General features: G+C 41.6%; 1 protein-coding gene across 1 annotated transcript in view; it reads left to right on the plus strand.

The window, feature by feature from the left end:
• LOC145400224 (uncharacterized) overlaps window positions 1-20710 on the plus strand; it is a 57991-nt gene extending 37281 nt beyond the window's left edge. The window contains exons 2-3 of the mRNA XM_080272739.1: window positions 19206-19336; window positions 20011-20710. Coding sequence (XP_080128865.1) covers window positions 19206-19336; window positions 20011-20349 — 470 coding nt within the window. The 3' untranslated portion in view covers window positions 20350-20710. The remainder of the gene's footprint in view (window positions 1-19205; window positions 19337-20010) is intronic.
• Window positions 20711-20928: the final 218 nt, after the last annotated feature.

Genomic DNA, 20928 nt, shown 5'->3' on the forward strand with positions numbered 1-20928 from the left:
ATCCATATTGACCGAGACCTCCACTCCACCAAAACTCTGGCCGGGAAACATATGCCTCCTTTCAGACCCACCCTTCCCTTCATGTTTGCACGCTTCCATTTTTCACTTCAACTCGAATTCCCCTTCCTCTTCCCTCTTCCCATCGCCTATTTTTCTCACTGGAGGACGCGGGACCTAGATGCACAAACAGACCAAGGATAAATAATTCTCCGTCGTAACATATGAACTGGACTGCAGGAAGGATATGGAAAATACTTAATAATTTTCTCATATTTTCTTGATTTTCTTGTTCAAAAAAAAAAAAAAAAAAGTGGGACAGTCACGACGAGGAATTCATCATAGGTTTGTGCGACTGGTGAGGGAAAAAAAAAATATATATATATATATATATATATATATATATATATATATATATATATATATATATATATATATATATATATATCCTGACAAAAACTCTACGGATATTTCCCCCCTCGTTTCACTGCCATTTTCCAGGGTACATTTCTTTTCCAGGAAGATCTTGGTTAGGTTGGTTAGGTTTGTCAGATTAGGTTAGGTTCGTCTTTTAAGGCTAGGTTAGGTTAGTCTGCTAGGGTTAAGTTAAATGACTCTGGTTTGGGACAAAGTAGATTGGTAGGTTATTCTGTTGGGGTTGTGTTGGGGCTGGGTTAGTCAAGGTTAAGCCAGGTTAGAGTTACCGGTAAACAGATTAAGAACGATCATCCTGGGAAGAAAATACACATCGCGTGAAGATAACTAGGCTTACTATACTGAAATAATACACTTCGAGCCTGAGTTACGTCACTTGGATTTTATGATTTTCCCTGTTTCCAGATCTCTCTCTCTCTCTCTTAAGTCACTTACGGAACGCCTGTGGTTATTAAGTCTAGTTAGCCTGCATCCCATATCGCAAGTCATATACGTTCCATCACTGTCAAATACTTAAAAAAAAAATCGTCAAAATTTGGAGGAATCTCACTTCTCGAATTCAAAAACTAAGCGCCATATCGTCTTTTTTTCATTTTATTATTGTCTTTTTCTTTAGTTTAAGAAGGGTTTATATAACACGAAAGGGGATAATGAGGTTTAGTAGGCAAAATAAATCGGTTAGGAAGAGGTGTTAGGGAGCCTTCTTATCCAAGAGTCTGACCCGAGAATATCCTAAGAAGAAAGATGCAGAGGTGGCTGACAGTTGGGTGATGGGGGGTAAGGAGGGGTGTGGAGGGACCGTGGGGGAGGAATGAGGGGTGAGGGGCTGTAACATAGGTGGGGGGAGAGGGGGGCAGGGGGAATGTGAGGAAAATGGAGGGCGGGATGGAGGGGGGGTGAGCTGTGTGGTGGGGAGGAAATGGGAGATGCTGTGAAGTGGGTGGGGGTGGCGGGGGCGGGGGACGTTATGTAGGTGGGGATAGCGGGGGAGGAGATATTAGGTTGGTGGGGAGTGAGGGAGTGCTCTGATATACGTGGGAGTAGAGGAGGGGAGGGAGGCTGTGAGGTTGGTGGTGGAGGGAAAGGACTGTGAGGGAAGTGGTGGGGGAGAGGGCGAGGGAACTCATCAGATGGAGAAGCAACAGAACCATTAGTGTAATCTAGGTTATTGCCGATGATGGGCAGTGAGGCCAAAAACCTATTCGTTTGTATCTTCGTTCTTTCCCCACACTCTTCCGGCGCTCCATTCTCAGTCACCTTTTCTCTCTAATTTAATTACACTCTCCTCTGAAACTCATCAGTCTGCTCAAAAGGGTACAGTTGCTCCCATTTCAGTTCATATAACCCACTGAATGAGCTTAAGTACATCAACCAATATGCAAAACAGCAAGAAGTTGTGAAATAAAGTTGATTTTGTCACAACGTGGCATGGTGAGTCAGAATGCAGGCTACCAACAGAGGGGCTCAGCGTGCGATCCCACCCAAGGTCCACCGGTTGATATCAGGGATGAGATTCGGACGCAGAGTGATGGCTACACGCTCCAACAAAAGTCGTTTAAAGAGAGGTATGGCCTTTGGCAGTTAAAGAAGTGAGTATACGGTGGAAAACTGTACCATCATCACCATCATCATCTTGCCAAAAAGACTTCCTAAAAAATCTGAGACATAAATGTCTCTTCCAATTTAAGGTCGATAAAAGTAGCTGTATATTTGTCAATCCAGTTACCGTACAGAGACGGGTGACGACTTACAGTAGGTACAGGACATTACTCGCTACAGAAGCCGCCCAGATTTTCAAAGGCATAAAAGCTATAATAATCAGCCTTCAACGACGGCTCACGATTTATGTATATTTTGGTAAAAGCAAAATGATTTTACTCACTAAAAAGAACCTCCCATCGTCCAAGAAGTAACGACGACACAATATAATGAAGACCAATTCACGAGGACTGGCTCTTTTTAAGCGCTATACAAGCCACAGGACTGCTACCAAATCACAACCAATATGTCAATAAAATAGGAACATCAGAAATCAAGAGAATAAGTACAATAAGTCCTTTGCCATATGCCGTACAATTCAGTTCCCGTCAATCAGTACTTAGTAGACTTGAGAATAAGATAGGGTTACCAAAGAAGGTTTGAAATTATTATACCACAAAAATACCCAGAGCTGGTGAAAAAAGAAAAGGAGGATTTCTGTATAGCGGGTTGGAGTGAGTGTGTTGGTTCAGTCAGGAATGTAATTAAGTTTAGGACGCGTGCTGTACAGGACTCACTCAACCAGGCGCAGCAACAGATGTCTGGGTGGTGGCGCTGACTATATCGACTCTCTCTCTCTCTCTCTCTCTCTCATCCATATTCCTAGCGGCACAGGAGGCTTCTTAATAACTCTTCCTTAGTGACTTATTTTGCACTTAAAACCTCGACATTTCCTTGTGTGTTATTTATATTTTTCGACGGAGATGAGCATACCAAAGTGCAATATCCAGAACAAATCGCTAAGGAAGAGGTGTTTTGAATTCTAAAATACCACTTGAAATACGAACCTCACACTCACCTACACTCACCAAAAACACTAAATATTTGCATCTCCGGAAGTCTCCCCTCGGAACATACCAACCCTTTGCAGTTAATATGAATAAAAAAAGAATATAAAAATGCTCGGATATCTATACTGCTTTCACCTTATCTTAGCCTAGATTATCGCGGCTTATTTTACGTATCTCAGTGGCAGATTTAGAAAAAATGCTACGGCTTTATATCCTATCTACGGCACTTCTTCGTGATTTGGACCATTTTCTAGTTTTAGCCTATTGTTGCTTTCAAAATAGAAAGCTGGCAATTTTAGGCCAAGTTCGAGTGAACAGAATAGAGAAGATGGACAGCGCGACAATTTCTGGATACGAGCGGTCACAGGCTGCCTACTTACACACACACACACACACACACACACACACACACACACACACACCTTCATCTTCACTAATTACCTGCCGAGTACTCCTCACCTTAGGATCTGAGAGAGAGAGAGAGAGAGAGAGAGAGAGGGGCCATTCATCTTCACTAATTACCTACCAGTACTTTTTTTATTTTTATGAGTCCGATTCTGCGCAAAGGCTTCACAGCCTACTCCCAAGGTCCAGTAGTCCTCCTACATACCATACACCTCTACTTGTCACCACTTCGGCGCTAACACCCACCGTCCATACTTAATACATGTTAGGGCTGTGTCATACAGGACTGATGTATTGGTATTAGCGGGGGTATTTTCACGACATGTCGGCGGGTCTTCTAGTAGATATCTGCTTTTACTAAATTCAAATCTTTAAACTGTTCCCTGCCCCAGCGGGGATTAGAACCTGGGTCCGGTGGGACTGCAGGCCACCTCTCTACCGACTGAGCTACTTCTCATCTTACGACCTTTGGATGGAACATACAAACAGACAGACAGACAGATAAGAAGACAGACAGAGTAGCCAGCATTCCAGTATTTCCGATAATCTCGAATCCATATACTCTCCAGTTTGACCGGGAGAAAAAAAAAAAAGGAGAAAAAAAATGTCAGGAAAAACTTGTCTACTTACATGACATACGAAGCTCAAAGAGAAAAAAAGAAAAAGAAAAAATCATATAACCGTGGATGAGAGAGAACAAGAAGGCGGGTGTGAGTGACGCTGCCGAGTGGAGAGACCCGGGAAAGGTGGGGAAAGAGGAGGGGAGGGGATGAAAGGAGGAAGAGGGTGAGGGGAGGGGTAGAGAAAGTGGGTCAGGCTGGAGAGGGGAGAAAAGGGATATGGGAGGGGTGGCGAGGGAGAAGATAAGGGGAGAGGGGAGCGGGGGGAGTGGGAGGAGAAACAGGGAGGAGGCTGGGGAGTGGGGGGGAGGAAAGGAGTTGAATGGAAGGGTAGGACAGGTTAAAGGGTGCAGCGGGGCGTGTCTAGCAGAGATGTCAATGTGGACACTGGACGAAAGATACCAGGTGGTGGGGACACACACACACACACACACACTTTAGTACAATTAGGTTTCTAGTTATTTTATCCTGTTTATTTCTTTGTTTGAACACACACACACACACACACACACACACACACACACACACACACACACACAGGCGTACAAACATAAATACATTCTCTCCTCTCTCTCTCTCTCTCACTCTCTCTCTCTCTCTCTCTCTCTCTCTCTCTCTCTCTCTCTCTCTCTCTCTCTCTCTCTCTTTCTGTACGAGTATACAGATGGATAGATAGATACAGATAAATGTAATAAAGATTGTGTGTGTGTGTGTGTGTGTGTGTGTGTGTGTGTGTGTGTGTGTGTGTGTGTGTGTGTGTGTGTGTGTGTGTGTGTGTGTGTGTGTGTGTGTGTTCAAACAAAGAAATAAACAGGATAAAATAACTAGAAACCTAATTGTACTAAAGTAAAGTACTGCTTGCCCATCCTACTACGAGTACAACCCCTCTCTGACCCAATAAACTCCCTGTGTTCCTGACAGTCCTGACTCCTTACCTAAATCTGCCCCTGTTCTTGCACACCACACTGCCCCAAATGACCAAAATTCCTTGCCCGCCCAATGGACTCAGCCCGCTCCACTTCCCGTCCACTCCTTACCCGACAAACTCCTTCAACCTGCCCTACTCCCCACTCCAGATGCCTGCCCGCCCCTCGACGCTTCTCCTACTCCCCCAACACTCACTAACTGCCCAACTTGCTCCTCCACTTCTCCAGCTTTCAGAAGTTTGCCAACATACCTGGTAGTGGTGATGGTGTAGGAAGGAGGAAAGGGGAGGTGGGTGGTGGCTGACATACCAATTATATTTTAAGAAGTACTTCCTTTATTAGTGGCGGTACGGTATTGGTGGTGGCAGGGCGCGTGCGGGGTACGGACTATCGAACATGCTCTAATATACTGTACTCTCTAATATTTTATTTACCTTGTGGTGGTGCTAGCGGTGGTGGGTGCTGTTACTCTACCATGACTGGCACAACCACTATCATCACTTTCATCGTCAATATTACACCTCCAGTCACCTTGGTTCACTGTCATAATAGATCGAGGCATTCTGAAACTATATCGAAACTAAATATACGAACTCTGGAAAGAGGGGAAGCCATCCTCAACTTGCTCGAATCAACGAACCTAAGAAGACAGTCAAACCACCTTTTCATGCGGAGGGCACGCCACTACGAACACCCGGACACAGAGAGATATGATGACCACAGAAATCTTATGAAACTGAGCAAGCAAGCCCAGAGGAGCGAATTATCTGTTTATCCTGTATACCATTAACGTAAGAAAATACCGCAAAACACAAACAATATACCTAATCAATAACTTCATCCGTCTATTCTCGGGACTCTCGCCATTCCTCAACTGCACTGATAAACATTCACCGATCAATGGAAAACGTAAACATATCAAATGCAAACGATTATCGATACGCCATGCTGTAATTAGGGAGGAAAGGGAGATAATGAAATTCTTTACAAGAGTGAGGATAATTACACAAAGACAGTCTTGTTAATGAGTGTAGGACAGTATTGAGTGCAGGACAGTAATGAGTGCAGGACAGTAATGAGTACAGGACAGGACAAAGATGGCAGGACAATAAGGAGCGCAGGACAGGACAGGAGCGACCTAAATAAACCAAGTCCGTCGATGGGAGGCCTGCTCAATAAAATGCAAATGCAGTGTGAGAATTGCACTCTCTCTCTCTCTCTTTCTCTCTCTTCATATATTCCTCTTTTCTAGTCCCGCTCTCTCCTTTTCCCATTCTCACTCCACCTCCTCTCCCTCTATCCTTTAACCACACTCCCTCCTTCCTTCTCTCCCTCTACTCCTTTCCTCTTCCTCCCTCTCCTTCTCCCTCTCCTTCTCTCCTCTCCCTCCCTCTCTCTCTCTCTCTCTCTCTCTCCTCTCCCTTCCTCTCCTTTCCCCAGGGACTAAAACCTGACGCCTGCTATTTGCTGACTTTTGGTTCAGTGATTTTAGAACCTCCCATATTTCCGAGATTTTCACCGTATTCTCGTACTTCATTTTATTACTACAGGCCTAGTTTGTAGTTTATAATTTTAGTTACTTATTTGTTTGTTATCATTATTATTATTATTATTATTATTATTATTATTATTATTATTACTACTACTACTACTACTACTACTACTATTATCATTACTACTACTACTACTACTATTATTATTATTATCATTACTACTACTACTACTACAACTACTGCCAAAAGTAATAGTAGTACTAGTGGTGGTAGTAGCTTTAGTAGCTTAATTGTAGTAGTACTAGCAGTAGTTGTTGCAGCTGTTGTAGTTAATGTTGCTGTTGCTGTTGTTGTTGTTGTTGCTGTAGTTGTGGTTATTATTACTATTTCTAATATGTTATTTCATGGATGACTACCACCCCGTGTTCTAGTGGGAAAAACGGCAATAGAGATAATGATAAAAACAATAATACTGATGATGATAATGATGATGATGATGATGATATTACCAGACACAATACCAAATACGGCAGTCGGAGGATTACTGGCAATTATGTGAATACGAGTAGTGCTAGGTGGTGGCGACCATCATCCACTCACTTGATGTAGTGCTGCCTACTTCTTCCTTAGCCTTTATCATTCTTTTTCTGTGCCTGCCCTCCTCTCTTCCTATATCTCCCATCTTTCCTGTCACTTCTTATTGCTTTTCTTTCCTTTACAGGTGGCTTTACATTGAGTGACAAGCCAAATGGTTTCCTGTAGGCCAAGAAACCATTTACAACGCTGGGTGGTAACCATATAACCAAACCATACGTGCTCCCTACGTGTCAACAAGTGGGTTGGTGAAGGGTTAGTGCCCCTCCATGTAAAACAAATAACTCAAAGCCGAATGGCCACTCCTTATGGGATTATGGCGTCTGGCAATAGACAGATAGATAGATAGAGTAGTACTCCAGTCTCTCTCTCTCTCTCTCTCTCTCTCTCTCTCTCTCTCTCTCTCTCTCTCTCTCTCTCTCTTACACACACACACACACAGACACACACACACACACACACACAACACAGAGAGAGACAGATGTCGGAACTCCCACATGCGCTCCGATATCAAGTGAAGGAATTTGCAGTGTTGTTGATGGTGGTGGCGGGGGCGCGCGCGCGCTTGAGAGAGAGAGAAAGAGAGAGAGACAGACAGACAGACAGACAGACAGACAGACTAAGAGTAGGTTATTTACTATCGCTTACAACAAATACCCAGTGAATGAAAAGTAGAAAGCTTTAGACGTGTCCAACCCCCACTCTACCCTTATCCACCTTACCTGTTAGTTTAATCGCAACTCATTAACGTGTCTTGCTTACACTGTTGGCCTGTGGCTTTGTCCGTCCCTTACCTGGCAGTCAACAAGAGGTAGTATTAGCTGCTCTCTCTCTCTCTCTCTCTCTCTCTCTCTCTCTCTCTCTCTCTCTCTCTCTCCGCGTACACACACACACACACACACACACACACACACACACACACACACACACACACACACACACACACACACACGGACTATCTGTCTGTCTGCCCTCTCTCTCTCTCTCTCTCTCTCTCTCTCTCTCTCTCTCTCTCTCTCAAAGGAACAACAGCTGCTTCCCAGATTCCGATCAAAGTCAGGGCCAGAAGCTAAAAGTCAACAGCATGGCACTGAACTTCCTCCCTGTTTATGGCAATCATGGATCTGGAAACTACATATGACAGGGTGATCAGGAAGTGGGTTATAGGAAATGCTACGTACCGGTATGTATGACAGGCAAGGTAAACTGCCAAACGCTGCACAGTTCTTATGGTGGAAGAGAAGTATGTGTACCCCCTCCACAAAGTTACATATGTGCAAAGACAGATGGATATGTATGTAGATGATGCTGTGTTGATTACTAAGAGCGAACAAGACCTACGTAAACTGGTTCAGAGTTCTGTGAATGTCGGTGAGCAACGAGGTCTAAATGTAAATGTACAGTAAGATAAGGTAAAGTCAGGGATGCTGAGAGATAGTGTTGGCGAACGCAAAATAAATAAATAAAACAAAAATAATAATAATAATAATAATAATAGTAATAATAACACTCTGGGGGAAATTTTCTCAACCTTCGTGCAGTAACAGGAAAGAGAAGTGACTCTAAAGAGCGCGAAGAACAGTAACTTAAAATGCCTGATGCTATGACGGTTCTGATACACATTTTCACGAAGATTACTTTTCCTGTGACGTGGAACCGATATTGTAAAAGGTATGAATGATGAATGAAAAGATGTGCGGAACACTTTGCTGGGCATTCAACTGACTGTTCTCCCATTCGTGTATTTTCCTATTCCTAGGCTAATCCGGAATCAGTGGGAAATAGGGTCATGAAGATGATGATGATGATGATATTGTCTGTTTTCGTCTCCTCTCCCTACCCATCAACATCTATCTTCATTTGTCTCTCGTTGCCCTTACAGTTTTCTCCTCTTCCTCAATAAAACTTCCCTTCCTCCTCTCCCCTCCGCATCTTTCCTTCTCCCTCGCTTCTCTCCCTTTAATTTCCCTCTCCCTTCCTCACTTCCTTCCAATTTCCCTCACTCGCCAGTTTCTTTTCAGTTCGGAAATTCTGCTGCCTTCCCATCTTTTCATCTCTCTCTCCTCACCCTCGCCTTTTTCATTCCGGCTCTCTCTCTCTCTCTCTCTCTCTCTCTCTCTCTCTCTCTCTCTCTCTCTCTCTCTCTCTCTCTCTCTCTCTCTCTCATTTCCCTTTCGTACTCACTTTTAATTCATTGACTACGATTATTTTTTTAATGCTACCCCTAGAAGATTGTACGGAGCTTAGGAAAACGTTCTAATATTGATGGTGAAAACGTAGGTACTGACAAGCCCTCCAGATCGAAAACTTCCCAAGGGACGAAAAGAAAAAAAAAATGCTCTGGATGTGGCAAAAATATATTTTAAAAGGCACCATCGTGGTGAACGGTCCAAAGTTGTTATATTTCTAACTTTAGCGATATTACCGTCTCAATAATTTGCACTTTACATGTAAATACGTTTTAACGCTCTTCCCTCACCTCCCTTTCCCGACTGCCTCGTCTCATAGTCTACTGGTAATCATCTCTCTCTCTCTCTCTCTCTCTCTTTCTCTCTCTCTCTCTCTCTCTCTCTCTCTAGTTCCGCATCCTTCCTCTCATCTCCCCATCTTTCATTCTCAGTCTCATCTCATCCTCTGACATTCCTCCTATATCCCCTCTCTCATTCCCTCTCTTTTCACAACTCTCTTCCTTCTCTCTTCGTTCCCCCCGCCCCACTAATACGACGAACCAGCCCATTTCAATCCCGCAAACTTCTGAAACCACGTGCTTCAACGAAGTGAACATAGTATCACACCCAGTCAGGAACGAACCCCCGCCACGGTGAACACGAAGGCGCGCAAATATATGTGTAGACCACTAATTTGTCTGCACAGCACCAACCATTACACCACCGGCTTTTTTTTTTTTTTTTTTTAATGCAGGGAAGAAGAAACCAAATGTTAAAAGTCCACAAATTGTTCCCTCCAAGAAAAAATAAATAAAAACATGATTCACCGAGCCGGACATACTACTGGCCGAATAAAGAACGAACCCCCGTCAAGCTGGACACAGAGCGAAACTACACACCACCAACTTGTCCAGGCTACTATTCACGAACAAACTAAGAATCAGTTCCCTTTTGCCTCAAACTCTAATGTGCTTCTTTGAGGCAGACTAAGAAGAAAGAATCTTGATTCATTATAATACAATTAACTTTTTTTTTCTAGGAATGACAAACAATACAAGTGCTAGGTAATATTTTCAATGTCTCTTGGATGATGAGTAAAGAATCTACCCATGTCACTCAAGTTCATCAAAAAAAAAAAAAGCAACGCTATGCTGTTGCAACCCTCCATTTGACCAAGCACATACCCCCCACCTCCCTGCACATCTCCCAAGCGCATAACTGCCCTCACTCCCTCTCCCCCCAGTCTTTTATTTTAAAAGTCGGGATAAGGAGAACGCCTTGAGGACACAACCTAGGCCCATCAGACTTCTTGCGCAGGTAGCACTGAAATATCTGGATTTTTTTTTTTTTTTACTTTTTCATAAAAAAAGCTACTTAAGACAGCATTCTACCTATCACAAGGCACCAGTTCACTTTAACACATAACTATGCGAAATTTCATGGTTCTATAGTGAATACTTTCTGAGTTCTGACCCAGAAACGAAATCTCTACACCCGGCCAGCCGCCCTGCCGCCCGACTCTACGGGCGGACATCTATTGATCCCAGTGACAACAACACCCTCCTCTGACTGTCAGGTGGAGAGTAAAAAAGTCAAATCAAACAACAAATACAACAGATGTTGGAGTGGCCCTAATGAGATAGGGCAGCGTTTGGAAGCTTCCTGTGCTGTTGTTTGCAGATGATACTGTATTGTTAAGTGAAGACGAAGGGGAACTGCAAGGCTTGGTGAATGAGTTTTGGTGTGTAAGAAATGTAATTTAAAAGGGAATGTAGGGAAGAGTAAAGTTATAGTTGTCGAGAGAGATGAAGTCACTGAATATGCAGTGAGGTTGGATGCAGAGGAAATGGAAAATGTGAGTGCATTTAAGTACTTGGGTAGTGTGATGAGTAAGGATGGAAATTTGAAGGATGAAGTGCTTGAAAGGGTAAAACAAGGAAGAAAAGTTGCTGGTTCTTTGAAAGCAATGATAAAGAGTTGGGAGGCGTGCATGGATGTAAAAAAGTCGCTGCATGATTGAACTGAGATACGGTACCAACTCTAACGTACGGAAGTGCTTGGACCTTGTTGGAAGGACGTATGGAAGTGAAGCTTAGACCTTGTTGGAAGGACACAAGTCAAGAGTGAGACCACTAGAAACGAGTTATCTGAGAGGAGCATGTGGAGTTACATGGAGAGACTGACTGACAAATGAGGAAGTGAAGGAGCGTTGTGGTGTAGATGTGTACTGTAGGTGTCACAGATGTTACGAGAAATAAACTGAGACTAACAAGTAGAGTGTATGAGTGAAGTGAAGGGGGAGAAGGGGGAGGCCGAGGATGAGATGGAGGCATGAAGTGGAGAGGTATGTGAAAGAGGGGGTGTGAGCTGGGGAGAGGGTAGTGAAACGGCGGGGGACAGGGGGGCGACATGGAGGCGATTTGTTTGTGGCCAACCTTCCGGGAGTAAGAGTCTGGTAATGGATAGTTAGACAACACAACATTGGTCGTCAATTTGCTTGCGCGTCTTAGCCCTGAACAGCCAGTCAACGGAACACATGCATTTTCTCTAAAACTGCAAATTACATCAAACTTTTGTTTAAATATTTGCCACATTAATCCCTTCAATTCAATTACTTTTTTCTTTCAGTTATTCTAGCAACCTCCGTCGCTATTACTGAACGAAGGAAAGACCTCTCGTTTAAGGGGTTAGTGAAGCCTTCAGTTCGAAAAATCTCTCCTGGGAAAATTAAAATTGCCTGGATATAATAATAATAATAATAATAATAATAATAATAATAATGTCATCGGATTGAGGATGATACGAACTTCGTGCATTCTTGTCGAGGTGCAAAAATATAGCACAACTGTATCCATAACTAAGCAAAAGCTGGACGATGACAACTTTATGAGAATACCCCTTCTTCTTCATCTTCTTCTTCCTCCTCCTCCTCCTCTTCCTCTTTTTTATGAAATCAGCCATTATGTTGACCATGCCTTTGTATCGGCTTCCAACCCAAGGGAAATTAATGAGGTACCGTAATCAGAGAACAATGATAATCAACGGGGAATTAGGCTACCTTTACTTCTGGATTCTCAAAAATACAGTAACTCATCTTCTAGTGGATAAATTTCATCAATACAACACACTTTTCTTCTATGATATTTCCTTTGCCGATTCGAGAGGCAATTATAACGATGAAACCTCGAAATCCAGCGAGCAAGCTTTTCAAAAATTTATATACCGGTATGGGATAAAAACTGAAACTGGAGGATTTAAAAGCGTGAGTATTCTTGTGCGAAGTTATAAAATATTTAGCTGTTGTTGTGTCAAATATGCCCAATGAACGCTCCATTTAACAGTGTTTCTAAACTGGGAAATAATGAAGAATGAGTGTGGATGAGGAATGGCGAGATTACACATGAAGGATGAGTAGTTACGTATTTCAGTGCCACCTCAGTTTGACACCACACTTGCCCGCGTCTCATGTTTTAGTACTAATTTCGGGGAAATTTTACTCTCTCTCTCTCTCTCTCTCTCTCTCTTAATTTTCCGATGTGATTCACATAATTCTGACCGTTTTTATCACACCACCACTTACCTTTTCTTTCACGGCGATCTTAAATTGCCCGAAAAAACGCGAAATGCTTTTACGATAAAGGAAAATGTTGCGAAAACCTACGGTATTAAGAAAATTAAGAAAACCCGAAGACAGGCATAGTAATACAAACCAAGTTCTGGCAAAAATTTCCTCGCAATTTTCAGACTTAACCAATCCAAGAAACTATTTTTCGGTCGAAACCTAAGCATCCATCTGTCCTAACCATGGTGCTGTTCAAAAGGTCATTTATGAGCCTAACCGAAAAAGTCACATCAGTCGTCCTAACCTCTGGATATAATTTGTCCCTAACTGAAATGCTCAATAATATCTGATGTTGGTATATTCACATAATAAATAAATAAAATAACCAATGGTTTTTAACAATATCTGGGGACAGAAGTTATGATGCAACACATTTACGTAAGGTTAAAGGCGTCAAATACTCTTTAAAGTTACAAAGTAAGCTAAAAACATTTTATTAAGATTTTATTAATTGTCTATATCATATACTAAGATCTTATTAACTTCAAATATTCCTGAAGTTTCTTACAGATGCTGGTCAGGCATATATTCTTATATAAACGTCAATTCGGATAAATGTTGGGAAACTCCCAACAACAAATATAAAAAGTTTAAACAGTGACATAATAATGTAATTCAATTATGGCACCCAGACCCCGCGAAACAATTTTATATCGTAATCCTTGGGGAGACATAGGACCACTTTATTTCGCAGTTTTTTTGTTTTGCGTCCTTACCTCAGGCCCTCATGGGATTCTTTAAGTGTTTTCTGCTTCCAAGCTGGGTTTTTTTTTTTTTTTTAAGTAAGAAAACGGTTTTTAAAAAGTTTGTTTACAGACGGACGTCATTATAAAACACCATTTTTGAAAGAAATTCCCCTTGTCAGTACCTGTTTATCCAAAACTAACCTAAGTTTTCGTAACAACCTAAACTTATTTATCTTAACCTAACCTAACCTATTTTATGCTAACCTAACCAATTTTATGCTAACCTAACCAAGCTTACCCTAACCTAACCTAACCTTTCCCTTATGTGATCATATTTTTCGCATTTATCGATGGATTCTCTTCATTCTCGAAAACGCGTTCTGTACACCTCTACAAAGCCAGAATCAGTTCAAACGCAGGTAAAAAAAAAAAAAAAAAAGTGGTCCTATGTCTCCTTAAGGATTACCTTTATATATCAACATTTAGATTAAAGAATAGGCCTACGGTACTGCCTTCGTGGTTAGGTTACGTCCCGTTTGGCTTGGTTTGTCTAAAATTGACGAGGTTCTAAAACTCAAATTTCCGCATTTCCGCAACTTTTTATACCTATTACTTTGATTCTAAAGTTACACATTATACAGAGGGAAAAAAATACATTATTTGCATTACAGACTGGAAGCTTTCCTACTCACCTTTAGTCCAGTAGGCATTAAATATGCTGCGATTGGAAGCTATTTCCTGTCCACTAAGGAACGCCGAGTGGAAGCCATTACTTGGTCGTCTTCCACGTTACGTGGTTAAGATTTGCAGCAATGAAAAAATGCATAACTTATCAATTAAAAACAACTTGTGACTGTGGTCGGGGGATGTTTTGCTGTTTTGTAGTAACTGTCGAATGCGTACCGCTCCCTACGTAACACACCAATTTAAACCACTCTAAGTCAAGGAAGGTAAAAATATGGCACTACAGTTCTCCGTATACCCTCCTATCCCCCAAAACACCATAACTCGTAACTTTCTGCTCAGGTCTGTATTCACTGTTGAGGACCACGTCAGCACAAGCGTCTTCTTTTTCTTCTTTGGTTGAAGGGTAGAGAAGCACAAGCGTCGTCTGCAAGTTATTGTTTTTGACGTCATCAGACATTCATTCAAGTTTGCGTCGATTTTACTTTATCCTAGCTCAAGAGGCCTCGGCCCGGATCCAAAAAACAGATATACTTTAGTAATCCATCTGCTGGAAAATTGTCACAGCTGTAATACTGCAAAAAGGGTGAAATATCTGGCAACATGATAAAATATTTTTCATTACATACATAAACTTATAAAATTTTGGGACATCGCCAGTGACTAAATGACTTTATGCAGTCTATTTAAGAAGCCGAACTTCACAAACCAAAGTTATCGTACCAAAGGTAACGTTTCTAAGTGCTGGCCGCAAGAAATGAATGAAAATCTAGTTGGAATAACCTGACGCAAGTTTCAGTAAGGAGTTATAGTGGTTCAATGATCGCATGTTCGTCTCGTAATTTGCCTGTGTCTACTATGGAGTCGAAATCAGGCCGTGGTGGACATTTATAATAAATGCTTCTAGAATATCCTTTCAAATGCTTGCATTATATTCGCACCATGTCGACACACAATAGCCATTACAGATTTTTATCTCCACATGCATCTTCTCATTAGAAACACCCTATTTCAATAGTACTTCGTTAGCGTCGGAAAAAACTGGCTGACTGCTCTCTCGTATGTGATGTTACAGCGTAGGATGTATTATCAAACGATGTTACTTTTTTTTTTTCAATGACAGGAAATTACACGAGTATTGTATGTACAAGTCACTTGCATTCTTTAGACACAAAGACACGTGACAAAATACCGTACTCGTGCAAACAGATTTGACGAAATACGTTAGCCTGTAACTTTGTATGTTGTCATTTTTTTTTTTTTTTAGCTCCCTGAGTTTTACTTACCTACCATTCTTTCCCCATCATATTTTGATATCCTTCTCCGTCATTCCTCATCCGTGTTATCGATCCAAATACCTCAAGTCAATGTCATCACGCCACAGGGTGAGCCTGAGACTTCCTCAGCAGCCCCAGTTGGAGGTGGAGGAAGGGATGGGGGGGGAGGGTTCCAAAGTTTCCTACTTTTTTTAAATTTTTTCTTATACGGACAAGGAAAAATCCTTTGCCGTTTGATAGTTGCCTATCGTACAACCTTTGTAAACAGGGAACATACAATAAACGTACGGTCTACTTTCTGGTTCAGTCATATTACGCTGTCAGTGCTGACGAATATTTATACTCTTTTGGATGCAAAATATAACTGCTAGGTATTTAAACCAACTAGATTACATTTTTTATACATGATCTTTGTTACCCATTCCAAACGGGTGGTGCCTGAAAACAAATACATGCACTCAAATCTCGCCTATGGAACTATAATATATATTGCTGCAGCTCATATCAAAGCAATTTTGAACCATCCACTTAGTCACACCTTGCTCCTTACCCAAACAAGAAACCTGTTAATCTTGTTCTTTAATCCGCCATGGGACAAAGTTTATTCAGCTCAAGGCCGATTTTCACGAGCACACCTACGAACAACTCCCTCTTGCAACTCCCGATTTTTTTCTGAAGGAAGAAGTAAGGCCATGGAAAGAAGTAGTATTGTTACGAGATAATTTTCTTGTAACCAAGACTTGTTTTGCATGAAGTGTAAGGAAACTTAAATGCAAAAACTTTCGATAAATACTTTATTACCATTTCTCTTTTTTTTTTTTTTTTTTTTTTGTTCCATCTACTTTTTTTTTTTTTTTTAGTTCATTTGGGTGTTTTGAGGCCTCATTTGTTGTGCAAATGAATAATAACCATAATATGACTATGACAATCTTAGTTACCTCCTAACTCTGCGGGAGCTCCTGATTGCCACCAACCCTAACCTAGCCTAACCAAACCAAACCAAACCTAACCAAACCAAACCAAACCTAACCTAACCTAACCAAACCAAACCAAACCAAACCTAACCTAACCTAACCAAACCAAACCAAACCTAACCTAACCAAACCTAACCTAACCAAACCTAACCTAACCAAACCTAACCTAACCAAACAAAAGTAACCTGACCTAAAGTACGGGTAACCTAACTTACGCTGATGGTCCTCTTTGGCTCATCCGACAAGCTAAGCTAAGCTATCTCAACCTAAGGTAACCTAACCCAAGTATGGGGGTCAAGACTGTCATGGTCGTAGTGCATAATTTCAAAGAATTTTTTTTCCAATTTCTTTGTAATTAAAAGAGCAGCCTGCACATGGCATCTTGGTGGTGGCCGTGGAGTCGAAGCGCGATTTCAAAATTAAATATCGCCCTGTGATTGGCCGGCTGAGTGACGTCGGTCAGGTGAGAACTGAAATTAAAAATATTCATAATAGAATTATTCATTTGCGCACAAAAAAAAAAAAAATACAGGCGTACACTATATGATAGCACAAATCCACTGGGTATGGTAAGATTGCCCGCTACAGAAACGGCAATAAAGTAAATAAATACCAAACTTTCCTATGTCTCCTGCTTGTCCTGCAAAATGAAGTCAGCAACGGCTTGCTAGATAAGCCCCAACCTTAAGTATTGTGATAATGTGAATTCGGTCCGCGGCCTCCTCTCTGCCGACTTCCTTACCCATCTCCAGCCCTTCTCCACGTGGTCAATTCGTTAGCGATGGAGGCAAGAGGGTCGTCTCTCCTTCCTCCATTAGGCTACACGTCCGTCTTCCAGCCCATCCAAACTTAATTTGATACAGGGACTCGGAGAGAGATGCTCATGTCCAACACAGTATGCGGGAAATTAAGAACTGAGGGTATGAAGAACCATAAATGTTTGCCCTGTTAACTACATAAGATGGGAGATTATCTGAAACTGGAGATAGCCAGCAGTGGAACGTATGTATACATGAATAGCTGAGTAATTGTTTATGAGGTCATATAACATCGATTATCTGTGTATTTGTCTTATTGTTGCAAGTGGAACTTTTTATTTTAGCACAGACCGAAGTGTGACTGCAATCACGGCAAATATCAGTCTTGCAACTGTTTTATGTGGACTCGAAATTATTAATGGTAAATTAGCCGTTTCTGACAAAACCTCAATGGAAGAGGAAATCCTATCCTAACCAAACCAAAAATTAACCTAGGACTTTTTCCTTAACCAGGGTCGAGGTAAGTAGTAGCTCCCGAATAAAAAAAAAGAAATTGGGGGTGTTGTCCGAAAGCGTAGTAATACCTTATTAATATTAATGTGAGTGTGTGGGTCCCAGTATTCTTATTTGACAAGCAAATGTCATAAAATCAAACCTCATTTCTGCTCTCTCTTCTCTTCAGTCTGCTGTCCTCTAGCCTACCGTTTTCTTGGCACAGTCGGAGTGTAAATACCTGTGAGATACCTACGTGACTTAGAGAACAGTTCAGTTTTATTTTAAACATACTGCGACTGCAAAAAAAAAAAAAAAAAAAAAAAAAAAAAAAGGCAACTGCAAGATGATACGCTTACATAAGTACTCGTATTTTCCAGAAGAATGTAGTATTCACAACCTTTGCGTTCTAATGGAAAACAAAATTAGGAAATTGATCAAGGGGCTTTCGACTGTTGCATAAATAAATAGGGAATAGCATGTGAAATCAAATATGAAAAACCGTGACCACTGCTTTAACCCTACGAGATGCAGTTTTGTGTATGAGTGAAAGACTTACAGCTCCTGCCTTCCTCTTTATTTATCGATACACTGTTCGTGTGAAGAATGAGTAGCAAGAGACGTAGCAGGTTGAAGATAACCTCACAGTGCGGAAGTTTGCAAGGAGACGAAGTTTAGAATAATATTTTGAAATATGAGTATGGACAATAAAAATGTTAGCCTGTTCAATTTGGTATCGATTTTTTTTTTTTTTTTTTTTTTTTTTTTTTTTAAATATTTCCAGGTGATTTCCCTCAACTTACTAATCTCTAGTAATCACGGATAAATGAAGCCTATATCTATTTCCTTCAGTCTGATGGCTCTCCAGTGCTGAATAAAATTCTCACACTGAAAAGGTCGGCAAAAGTGAATGGTCAGGATATCCTGGTGGCTAGTGAAACAGGAGCTCCAGCTCTTCCAATCACCAGCATTCCCATCCTCCTTGGGAGTGCCGTTCCGATTGGCTGGTGTTATAGCCTACTTCCTACAGGCATGTGTTAGGAGTGTAATGCTGTATGGTACTGAGACCTGGGCAGTAACAGAAAAGGATATTCATGCGCTCAAACATACAGAAATGACAGTGATTAGATGGATGTGTACAGCGTCGTTGAATATGAGGCCTGGAGGGACTAGGTTTACAACTGAAGTGTTGAGATAAAGGATAGGACTGGAGCGTATTGATGCTGTGGTGAGGAGGGGCAGATTGAGATGTTTTGGACATGTGGAGAGGGTGCAGTAAGTGAAGTATGAACGTCGAGGATAGGGCTGCAAGAGACAGACTGAAAAAGGTCTGAGATATGTCATACAGTATGACCTCAGTGATAAGGGACTAAAGAGTGGGCCTGCTAGAGATCGAGCAGCATGGACAGCCGCCATTAGGTTACCAAGGCTGATACATGCAAGCATGTTGGAGCCTTCAAATTGTAGGAATGCTTAAGTTCTCTCAGGTGAAAATAATCTACTATAATTCATTCTTATTTTTCAGCCCTGATTGTACGTCTTCTGACTGGTAGATTTATCGGTGAGTACGACCCCACCATGGAGGCCGTGTATAGCTACCAGTTCCCACTCCCGGAATACCCACTCCCACTCCAGGTCATGGATACTGCTGGACACGTAAGGTCAACCCCTCAGCTCAATGAAGTCATGTGTGATTAACTCCTTCAGCAGGGTCCCATCTTTTATATTTCATTCTTGTTACCACCAGACATGTGCATTCAGCTAAAGAAAGGCTTTGGAAATGGATAGGTTTACTTAGATCCCTAAATACTAGGCCATCTTTCATACTTCATAGTTGCTACCACCTGACATTTGTAGCTATTCAGCGTAGAAGCTTCGAACTGAAGAGGTTAGATAAAATCCCTTTTTTGACAAGCCATAAAGAACGTCCATAAACTCAAGTTAATTGTCTAGTGGCAGTCTGATGAAAATAAAAATGTCTTGAGACTGAAGCAGCTAAACATGGTAGAAACACAGATGATAGTTAGAAAACCTTAGCTGGTATCATTTTAATTTCAGTCTGTAGTGCCCAGTCAGTTTTAGAGTGTTTTCTTATTAGATCTCACCAGTAAGAACAACTTTTCTTCTGTGACATTAATAGAGATATAGCCCTTAGAAAAACTTCTAGGATCTACAATTTTATCTATTTTGTCCTTCATATTTGTAATGGACTGATTGTCAGTGATTATATAAATAGTGCTACTGTTGTCATGTGTTGTCCAAATATTAGATGTGACAAAGAGTACATGATGCAAGAGGAGTACCGTGAGAACATTATATGTCTATTGCAGGTGGAGGTGGCAGGTGAAGGGCGAGAGCGGCAAGTGTCATGGGGCGAGGGATTCGTACTGGTATTTTCTCTTACCTCCCATACCTCCTTTACTGCACTGAGCCACCTGCGGCATGTGATCCTTGAGCTGACTCCAGGTCCACCGCGTCCAATGGTGCTGGTGGGCAATAAGGCGGACCTGACTCAGGCCCGCCAGGTGCATGATCAAGACATCCATGAGCTAGCTGACACATGGGGCTGTGACTTCTATGAGGTGGCAGCACCTGAGCCCTGGCAAGTGGTGGCTCGGCCTTTCATGGCAATCTATCGTGCAGTGCTTGAAGCTCGTGCTGCACCCTGACTGCTGCATATTAGGTGTCACAACATGTATGAAAAATATTCACTTGCAGTAATGCACTGACATACCATAATAAGGAGCAATATAAGCTCTGATATACCATAATAAGGAGCAATATAAACGCTGAAAACTAGTGACATGTCACAATGGTGTATGTTGGCTGATACCTTCACCATGCTTATAGAAAAAGAGACAATAACTCGTAAACAAAAACAAGACTTCCTAGTATTTACATACTAGTCTATGCTCATGTGGCAGCTACAACACATTTAATCTCTTACAGTCCTTGAGAGTAACACTAACTGTAAATTACCTGTTTCTGTTAACTCACTACTTCTGTTGATTCACTAACTTTACTTGCTTTCTTTTGTCCAGTGACCCATTAAATGATTACTGTCTTACAGTAGGACTTTACAGTATTTTGGCTACCTACTGGTTGTTGTTGAATTACTGTTGACATATACAGTGTATCTTTAGGCCCATTAGCTTAAAATCATTCCAGACTTGTTTGGAGGAACTGATCAGACGATGGAGGGTTACATAGTGAGTCTGAGAGTCTCCTATGACTTAATTATTATCCCC

The sequence above is a fragment of the Coenobita brevimanus genome, chromosome 51, assembly GCF_032717465.1.
Source record: "Coenobita brevimanus isolate Jiangsu-jjx chromosome 51, ASM3271746v2, whole genome shotgun sequence".
Classification (NCBI taxonomy): domain Eukaryota; kingdom Metazoa; phylum Arthropoda; class Malacostraca; order Decapoda; family Coenobitidae; genus Coenobita; species Coenobita brevimanus.